Source organism: Cornus florida, unplaced genomic scaffold (genome assembly GCF_030987335.1).
Source record: "Cornus florida cultivar Cherokee Brave unplaced genomic scaffold, ASM3098733v1 CherokeeBrave_3.0.0_Hap2_Chr01, whole genome shotgun sequence".
Classification (NCBI taxonomy): domain Eukaryota; kingdom Viridiplantae; phylum Streptophyta; class Magnoliopsida; order Cornales; family Cornaceae; genus Cornus; species Cornus florida.
This window is the reverse complement of record NW_026775571.1, coordinates 74,260,089-74,270,317: the sequence shown is the minus strand read 5'-3', so window position 1 is coordinate 74,270,317 and position 10,229 is coordinate 74,260,089. Positions and strand designations below refer to the sequence as shown.

The window sequence follows — 10,229 nt, the reverse complement described above, 5'->3', positions numbered from 1 at the left end:
CATTATTTGGTTTAATTAATTGCTTAATGGTTTATTTGTTTAATCAATCATGTTACAAATGGTATCAGAGCCTGACCCAGCCGGAAGTGTGCCGACGAGGACGTCGGGCCTCCAAGGGCGGTGGATTGTGATGACCTTGTGGGCGAGTGTGCCATGGGCGGGTGCGAGAGACACTGTCAGGCTACCACACTGGCGAGCTACGGGTGCACAGTCCCACATCGCCTGGGTAGAGGAAAGGTGAAGTGCTTATATGTAAGTGTGTCACTTCCAATTGGTATGAGGCCTTTTGGGGTGAAGTCCAAGAGTAAAACCGTGCGGGCTCAAGCCCAAAGCGGACAATATCATACCATGTGGTGGAGTGGGTCGTTACAGAATCTGCCTTAATTCGCTAGAGATTTGCTGCCTTAATTTGGAATGGGTATGAATGTTAAACCAATAATAGAGAAAATAAATGAGATTGTAGGTTTCATTTAGATTCTTTCTATTTTGGAATTACCACTTCTATATGAATCAGAAACTCTATCATGACTTTCAGGGATTCCGTTTCTAATGGATGAGGTGAGAGGTGAGAGGAGAGGGGAGACAGAGTGTGTGGTGAGGTGTACTATGGGTTATAAGGGCAAAATTGCCATTTAAGAGTTTTGATATTTTACATTTTAATTTAATAAAATATTGAAGGACAATCTTGACTTTTCACCTTTTTTAAAAGGCTATTTGGATTCAATTTTTGACCAGGGGTGTCATTGGCTTAACTTGCATATGACTATTATTATAGCAAATCTCAGAAAATGTCATTACAGTTAATCCTAAAAAAAAAAAATCTTTTTCCACTGAAATAATAATAATAATAATAAAAACAATTAGTAGGAGTAACCATTTTCAACTTGTAAGTTGTATCTTGACTCCCAATTGGTGGACCTCACATTCATACAGTAGGTGTCTTCCACAATCGGTGGTGACTCAGACAACCACGTGTCCTCTTTTGATTCAATCATCATCATCACCCTTCCTGCACAGCTGCCTTCCCACATCATAATGTCACATACAAAATTATATACATATACATGCATGTACATACTTCAACATCCATCCATCATCAACCCATCGCACAACAAAACACATCCATTAAATACACCCTTCTTATAAAAGGAAGCTCCCCCACTCGCAATAAAACACTTTTGAGGGACAAAAAGAGAGAGAGAGAGATGGGGAGCTTCTCACCTGAAACAAGATCTAATCTTCGTGGAAGCTCCATGGATCCATACCCAGATCCTGAAACCCAAGAATCTAGCGGGCAAACAATGGACAACCCATCAACTGGGTTGCTCCAGAATGAAGACCCATGGCTCAGAAACAAGACCAAGAAGAAGAAAAACCAAGTGTTCCTTGAAGGGTATGTGGAGACACCTGAGGAAGACGATCTATTGAGGACCAAGAGCTTGACAGACGAAGATTTGGACGAGCTCAAGGGGTGTTTGGACCTGGGTTTTGGATTCAGCTATGAGGAGATTCCTGAGCTCTGCAACACTTTGCCTGCTCTTGAGCTCTGCTACTCCATGAGCCAGAAGTTTCTTGATGAGCAGCAGAAGTCACCCGAGGCCTCGCCGTCGGCTTCTGTCACCTCCGAAACTCCCATTGCCAATTGGAAGATCTCTAGTCCTGGTGAGTGATTTGGGATAATTTTAATTTCCTTGCGAAAAAATTTTAAATTTTTATAATTATATAATTGAGGAATGTTTTGGTTTTTCTTTTGATTTTGGTCTGGTTATGATATAATGTTGATGAATTTATGATATGGGCTTTTGATTTGGGAACAAGTTTATGTTTTGATTGTGGAATGATCTGATTTGGTTGTTTTCTGAAGTGTTATTTGTCATTTATTGTGATGTGTGTGTTCTGTTCAGGGTATAAAAGAGTAATAACTGTTAGAATTTTGTAGTAAATTTTGGTCTGTTGATGAAATCATGAATAGGATTCTTTATTAGTTTTTGCTTTTGATAATGATATGTTTTGTTTAGGTGTTTTATAGGAGTTTTATTTATTTATTTTGTTGCTTTTTTGGGTAAATTTTAAATTTCCTCATTGAGATCTGGTTTTCACCTGGTGTTTTGAAGATCATAATAAACTTGTTCATTTCATAAGTGAATTCTGGTTTTTCCTTTGCTTATTTCATCTACTATAATCTTCAAATAATTTACTTACAATTCATCTTGAGAAAGATGGATTGTTTTGGGCTTCCAAAAGGTTTTATTCATGATTTTAGCTCATAAATTTGTAGGAGAATTCATTTAGACTTAAATAAACACCTAAAACTTAAATAACAAAGTTAATTCTCCATTGATATTTGACTATGGTGGCCTTTTGCGATTGTTAGCGGGCGAAAATGAGAATGTACTTCGAGAATTTGTTGAATCATGTTGGTTTCTTTATCATAGACCTGCTTGTGATATTTATTTGCGATGAGCATTAAATTTATATTTGTAAATTTTTACATTTAGTTGGTTCCTTAGCCCTGAACATGTTTCTTGAAGTTGTTTATTTGCAATTAAGTTGAAATCTAACTTGATTTGCAGCTTTCCGGCCTTTGTGATGTAAAATTCTTGGTTAAATCTGTTTAATTTGGAGTTAAAGTAGCTTGGAATGTTTGGTTCTAACTTTTCAATTACTTCTCTTTTAAATTCAGGAGATCATCCCGAAGATGTGAAAGCAAGACTCAAATTCTGGGCACAGGCTGTGGCATGTACTGTTAGATTGTGCAATTAAAAGCAATCTAAAACTCCAAATTCATCATCTGAAGAAAATGAATGGACATATTCTTCACCATGGGGGATTTCGTGCTCCGTCTGATCCTTTGTACGATCGGTGTTCAAAGGATGAGAGATCCTTCGATTCTTGACCTGGAGATGGACATGATTCGATCTGTCAATGATGGGTCCGCCTTGAATAATAATAAGAAGAGGAAAAAGAAGAAGAGAATGTTGCAGGTCTGAGATTTAACCAAATGCCCCAAATTAGTCTGACATAACTCACTGAGGCTAATTATATGCAACTATGATTATTGTATCCAGTACAATGATAATAAGCTTATAGCATAAATAAATTTATTTCTTCTTCAATTTTGTTCATAGTCGGTGTTTGATATTGCTAAATTTATTTCTTCTTCATCTTCTTCAATTTTGTTGGTAGTCAGTGTTTGATATTGCTGTGTATTTCAACATCAGCTGTTAATTTGTATGCAGTGATAAGAGATTCTCCATTGGAGCTTCATCAGCTACTTGGAGTCCTCTGCATTTGTTGAAGCAACAACTTTAATTGGATGATCAACAACCAAGGTGTAATGTTGTGGTTAGAATTTTTGTTTCTGGTTGGGTCACAATGACCCGATTAATGGAAAAAAAAAAAGGGGTTTGTCCCGTTTTGCTTTGCCGGTGGACCCATAATCTAATCACTGTTGTAATCCAGTATATAAGGATGTTAGGGCTTGTGGTGTGGGTGAGAGAAAACACTCAAAACTGAACAGTGAGAGAGAGAGAGAGGGGTTTGGGAGATTGAGAACTTGTAATCTTAGAGATAGGGGTTGGGGATTGAGAACTTGTAATTTTCGTTTTTCTTTGCAAAGTGAAAACCCTTTGCCGAACCTCACCCTATACATAGGCCATATGCCGAACTACCTAAATCCATGCATAGTGTGCGATGCATGGTTGATGGGTTTTTTTTTAAGTAATCTCTTGATTGTGCTCTTAGTTTTGCAGTGTTTGTGGTGAAGTAGGGTGTTTCTAAACTTTTTTTCCATGGTCCCATCATGAATCAAGTTGCAGCATCTTGATCCGAGTCACATAATTTTTCTAAACGGGTGTTGCGCTTTCCCGCTCTTGCGTTTCGTGCGCGTTTTTACTTTAGTTCCGTTTTGTCTGATTTCAATTTTGTCGTTCTTGCGCGTTTCAGCTCTTTTGTGCGACTTAATTTTGCCGTTTTCGCACTCCCACTCTCACATTCACTTTCGTTACCGTTCTATGTGACTTGAATTCCGATATCACTGTGATGATCATAATGAGGGTTTGAGTTTTTATCCATCCCGTGGGCTTATGAATGTGCACTTGTTGGCTTGCACGACACAAGTAGATTTATAAATTGACCACTGTAACATGGACCTTGGACTTGGAAAGAAATGAGCATGTATACGCCACGCAATTGAAGTGAAAATCGATAGTGTTCTCACAACGTGAAAGAAGTAAAGATTATAAAGTTGTCATATGTCAAACCTCCAATAATTTCTCTCTCACTATTTATTTCGGTTTTCAGTATTCTTTCTATATCTATATATCCCACATCACCTTTATATATAGGGTTACAATAAAAGATTAGATTCCATGTCCAAGACCCCAAAAAAAAACGGGTTTCCCCTGGGAGCTGCCTCTAAACCCCAATGGAAACCCACACAATGCCCAATAATGAAGTCAAAACCGGATTGGAATCCTACCAGGACCGAAACAAAATTATGCAATTAATGTTGCAAAAAAATAAATTTGGATTAGGTGCAAATAAATTTGGATTAGTTGAAATTTTTTGTTGAAATTTGGATTAGTTGAAATTTTTTGTTATTCTCATTGAACACGTGTGTACAAATAGGGGTATAATTTATGGGTAGGAGTCTTCAAATTGTTCATTGTTTTCAAATACGGCAAACTGTTGCAAGAAAGTAAACGAAACTTCTAATGTTAGAGAACTGATAATGGCATGTCATACATTATTTAAATTTTTTCTTCCATAAAACAATAATTGGTGCTAGTTAGGGTGTGATCGGCTACATAAAATTGGAGCATTGAAATTAGAATTGATGAAATTTGAGAAAAATTTAATTCAATTTTTTTAATTATTTTTCTTAAATTTTACCAATTTCAAATTCAAAGTTCCAATTCCATGCAGGAATTTTTAATTTCATTACTATATGAAAATTTATTCTTAATTTTGGTAAAACAGACCTTGCATGGTTTGGATTGAGAAAAAAATATTTACTTTTCCAAATAATAAGAACCTGCTTGTATTTTTATGATAAATATATATTAGCACTAATAGATAATTCAGTTTTCAAAATAAGTCAAAAGAGGTGGCTACCTATGAAAAAAAAAAAAAGACATTTTCATTTTTCGAACTTGTCAGTTGTCACTAAGACCACTAATACTATACCTTATTATTCTAAGGAGTCATGATGCATCCTTCCAATTCGGAGGATGCCGGCTGGGAGGAATGTGAGAGGGGGTATGGGCCCTACTTGCCAATCGAGAGGAATGTGAGAGACTTATATTAAGAGGAATTCATCTTCCGAATTCAAAGAATGTATTTTTTTTCATTCTAAAAGTCTTCGGAATTCAAATGATGTATCTTTTTTCCGTTGTAAGAGTTTATAAAGTAACAACTAACAACACTTACGTTGTAAGCCCATGTACACTTCTCGTCTCGGCAAGTGGTGTTTGGATATGGTTTTCTGTTTTTTTGAAACTTGAAACACTTGATGCCTCAAAGAGAAAATAACACTTGGTCTTGGTGGTGAGAGAGAGGTAATTATTATTATTATTATTATTATTAATTTTTTTTTTTTTGGTTTCGAACTTGAACTCCTACACGACTCAATAGAATGCATGACTTTATTAATTCGCTATCCAACTCACCCCAAAACAGAGGTCATTGTTAAGCTTTATTAATTTGCTATCCAACTCACCCCAAAACAGAGGTCATTGTTAAGCCTAATGGATAATGGTGAGAACGATCCTGTGACTCAGTTGAAAAGTCTTGCACATAGCAATACTGCCTTTAAGGATTACTTGTATATGTGTTTAATTATGTGTGTTTGCTCTATAGTTTGTGTTGCTTATGGTTGGTAGTAGTAGTAGTTCATTTCTTTCTTGTTTCACTTGGTACTTTTTTTCTTGAATGCTTGGAAATTCTTTTTATTTATGAGAAAAGGAAAATAAAAACAAGTTCGATTCATTACAATTATTGAAGTGGAATTGATATTTGAAAAATTTTATTGTAAATTTTAAACGTTTTAAGATTTATTGTATTTACCTCCCTTGAACTCAAGAAACTCATCTTTAAAAATAAATAATCATAACAAATTAATCTTGACGAGAATAAATTAAACATAAAGAACTTTATTAATCAAATAAATCACGTGTCCCAGTTCGCATGATAAGAAAAGAAGGCGGCCTACTTTTTCTTATAAAAAAATGAAAAATGAGAAACATGGAATGAAATTTGGTGTTTTTATCACAAAACACGTGGCAGCAGCATTGCAGGCCACGCTTCTCTCTTCTTTTTTTATTTTTTTTTTTATTTTTAGAGAGAGAGTAAGTGGGCCAGCTAAAGTTTGAGAAATATGGGATCAAAATTGGAATAAATGGTGCAGTATTTCCTTTCATGATACAAATCTTAAGTTTTAATTGTATCAATCTAGTCTTTAAATAAAAAGAGCTCATTCCTATTGTCGTGATTCATGAAAGGGCTTTCATAAGAGAATTACTAAAAAAAAAAAATTCAGTTGGACATTTAAATTTCGTTGAATTTTAAGGTGATCCAAAACCAAACTTGTCTCAACGATTTAAGAAATATTAGAATGAACCAAATCATTAGAACTAGTGAAACCAAATAAACTGTACATGACCGATTTAGTTCGACTCGATTTTTTATATATATATATAATTTAGTTTGGTGGATGCATGTTAATGTAGTGCTTTTTTTTCTTTTTCTTTTCCCAAGGTCGACAATGGTATTGGGTCTCTTAGCACAACCTATAATTTGATTAATACTCGACATGTGTAGTCTTAAAGGGATTCTCCAAAATAAAGGTTTCAACGGCTATATTCAGCAACCAGTTTCTAGTTCTGAGTCCTCCAAGAGGAGGAAGTGATGGAGTGAAGAAAGAAGGAAGTAGATCCCATGCTGTGCAAGCTCGTTTCGACTTTAGGCACTTCTTTTGTGTTAGAAGAAGCAACCTTTGTTTGTGCATGAATTATGCTCAATTTGGGGTCGACTTCTACCTTGACACACTCTTTCTGTTCTGCTCATTTAAAATGCCAGTAAATGGGTGCTGAAATAGATAATTTTCAAATGGATTTGCTGTAGTTCATCCCCTTCCAATGGTGTGTGCTGCCCATGAGATTAAATTATCCCAGTTTCAGAGAACCAATGTTGAATCCACATTGTGTTTGAAAAAATGCCTAAATGGGATTCGAGATTGGGCATTTGAAGCTCTGAATACAAAAAAGAGGCCAATTTGGAAGTAAGGCGACTCCCAGATCCTTTGAGTGGTTTAGTAGAGGCCGAGGAAGCAGGCCCCTATACTTACAAAGATAGAATCAGACCCAAACCTAACAGATAAGGGTGGTCAAAATAAAATAAAACATACATCACTGAGTGTTAAACAAAACAAACAAGTCTTGCTGAAAGTTGAAATATCATCCCTGAGATGTCCAAGACTTCACAGCAGATAAGGCTTTGTAGTTCAGTAGGAGCAACAGGCACAATCTGATCGACGACCACCCTTTCTTTAGTTCCAGAGTGAATTCAGGAGTGAGCTTTAGGGAGTTTTCAAAACCTATAGGGGGTTGGTTATATGCCCTATATGCATACTACAGGAGTGTTAAATGCTCGCGACCCTTCATATATGAACAAAACCCTTCATGAGTTAGTTTACTACTGAAACCCTATAAACTTAATAACTTCGTACTTATATTGTTTGCGATTTTAATCTTAGGCCAGCAAGACGAATAATATAATTAAAGCAAAATAAATGAAGAAAAAGAAAAAAAAAAAAGTGAGGAAGTGAATTCTAAATTTAATGTAAAGCAACAATTCCTTTTAGATTTGTCAGTATGCAACTATTAGAAATCAGAATGAGTGCAGCCACCAAAAGAGGAATATGAGAAGGAATACGATACATTTCCTTGTTCTTTTTCATTCTTTAAATTCATTTCTTCTGTTTGGGTGAAGGCTAACTAATTCAAGGCTGCAAACATCAAAGAAATGCAATTACCAATTTTCCATTAGAAGAGATTTCATTGATATAATTGGTTGGTTCAAGTGTAGCCATAATTTGAAGTGTAGCGAGACAACCTCACAAAGTACATCAAACAGAAATACATCCATTTTGAGAAGGACACAATATTAAACCACATTCTTTGTACTTCAGATCATGAAGATTTGATAGCATTGACAAACCCACTATTGAGAAGTCTCTCCACATACTTGCCAAGTATATTCACCTCCAGATTCACCTTCCGCCCAACTTTCTTCAATGGAATCACCACCTTCTGCTGAGTATAAGACACCAACATAAAAGTAAAAGACTCTTCTTCATCAAACACTTTCACCACAGTCAAATTAGTCCCATCCACAGCAATGAACCCTATATACTTCAACAAATCCGACGACGTTTTAACCTTCACCCACAATGAATCCCCTTCTGGCTCTGCCTCCACAATCTCACCAGTCCCATCAACATGTCCCTGCACAAAATGACCACCCATTCGCGTCCAAGGCTTCAATTAGCGACGTTTTTCTTAGGGTTTCGGGAGATAAGCCGACGGTGAAATGGGACAATTGGGTGTCAAACGTTAACAGCTATGCTGTCGCCGAGATTGACGTCTTCAAGAACGGTTTTTGCGTGGATTTTCATGGTGAATCCGCCGTCATCGGCCAAAACCAGTTCCTTGATTTCACCCATTTCTTCGACGATGCCGGTGAAGAGTGATCGGACTGTGTTCCGTCGGGGTTTAAATTGGAGATTGGGTTTGGTTTTGTAAATGGTAAAGAGAGCAGGAGTGGTGGAGGTTTCCGATTGGGGGTAAACTTGGGGTGAGCATGGGAATGAGTATTACGAACGCTGAAGATTGGAGTTTTCGTTGGAATATTTTTAAGAGTTTTGGAGGGAGAGGTAAGAGAGGAAGAGATTGCCATTTTCTGTAGTTTTACTCTCACGATATATTTTCGGAAGTTCTCATCTGTATAAATGAAATTGAATCCTCACTCTTTACTTTCCTCCCATACATCACTTTCACTAATGGTTAGGATGAAAATTTTACAAATATTATGTTGTTAGTTTGGATAGTAGAATTTTGAAAAAAAAAATGATTGTACTTGTCAAAATTGTCCTTATAATTTTAAATATTAAAAATATAAATAAATTTGAGTAAAATTAATTTATGCATCAAATTTTGTTGTTAATAATAATATTTTGAACTTGTGTGAGACACCAATTCACTGAAATTTCTTTATTCAAAAATATTTATATATATATATATATGATTTTGACCTTACAATTTATATAGTAATTGTAAGGATTTTGAAGAAATCGAATAAAATTAGAATTGTTCCACTAAATGTTTGTTTGTATATAATAAAATAACTAAAACCAATAGAATTTTACACATAACAACTAAGTTTATGAGAGTTTTCTTTTTGAATTCAACTAGAATTATATAATTATAAAATATTTTGTATTATTCTTTTTATGGAATGTATATATTTCCAAAAATTTATAATAACTCTAGTATCAAAATTCTAAAACCTAGTTAATATGTATATATACATATTGAAAATTAATATAATACACTTAAAAAATATCCACCATAATATGTTACATGTATATATGTATTTGGAAGGGGAAAAAAAACAGAGGAAAAAAAAAAGGGAAAAAAAAGAACAAAGCAATAAAAATAGATTTTAAAAAAAATTGCTAAAAATAAGATCTCTCCAATTTCACGATTTCATTTGCGTTTAGAAAAAAAAAAATATCTATCAAAAAGGGACTAAAAGATAAAGGAAACCCAAGTTATCCAACTGATAATTATGGGTATAATAGGAATTTAAAATATAACTTAACAACTTTCCCGAGAAATAAAAATTTTTGCATGTTTTATGCAGGAATCGTTTTAAAGAAAATTAGCTACTTGCGAGGATTCAGTTTCCTGAAATTATGGGTATAATAGGAACAATTTCTATTATAACTAAAACCAATAGAATTTTACACATAACAACTAAGTTTATGAGAGTTTTCTTTTTGAATTCAACTAGAATTATATAATTATAAAATATTTTGTATTATTCTTTTTATGGAATGTATATATTTCCAAAAATTTATAATAACTCTAGTATCAAAATTCTAAAACCTAGTTAATATGTATATATACATATTGAAAATTAATATAATACACTTAAAAAATATCCACCAT

General features: G+C 34.5%; 1 protein-coding gene and 1 pseudogene across 2 annotated transcripts; one reads left to right on the top strand and one right to left on the bottom strand.

Moving 5' to 3' along the window:
• The first annotated feature begins 1,160 nt into the window (after window positions 1-1,160).
• LOC132301073 (uncharacterized) lies at window positions 1,161-3,850 on the top strand. Of its 2 annotated transcripts, XR_009480625.1 has the most exons (3): window positions 1,161-1,662; window positions 2,684-2,984; window positions 3,240-3,850. XR_009480625.1 is itself a non-coding variant. In XM_059798365.1 (2 exons), the coding sequence occupies exons 1-2, from the start codon at window positions 1,206-1,208 to the stop codon at window positions 2,761-2,763; spliced, it is 537 nt and encodes a 178-aa protein (XP_059654348.1). In that variant the 5' UTR covers window positions 1,161-1,205; the 3' UTR covers window positions 2,764-3,116. The 2 variants fall into 2 exon arrangements, 1 of the variants encoding a protein (XP_059654348.1); XM_059798365.1 differs by lacking the exon at window positions 3,240-3,850 and having other exon boundaries at window positions 2,684-3,116.
• A 4,133-nt stretch (window positions 3,851-7,983) lies between these two features.
• LOC132302173 (riboflavin synthase-like) lies at window positions 7,984-8,969 on the bottom strand (annotated as a pseudogene).
• Between the last annotated feature and the right edge of the window lie 1,260 nt (window positions 8,970-10,229).

Bases quoted from the DNA above. Each gene is read 5' to 3' on its own strand.
- LOC132301073 (XM_059798365.1), top strand. From the start codon at position 1,206: ATGGGGAGCTTCTCACCTGAAACAAGATCTAATCTTCGTGGAAGCTCC. The intron at 1,663-2,683 runs GTGAGTGATTTG...TTTTAAATTCAG, and splicing joins TTGGAAGATCTCTAGTCCTG to GAGATCATCCCGAAGATGTG.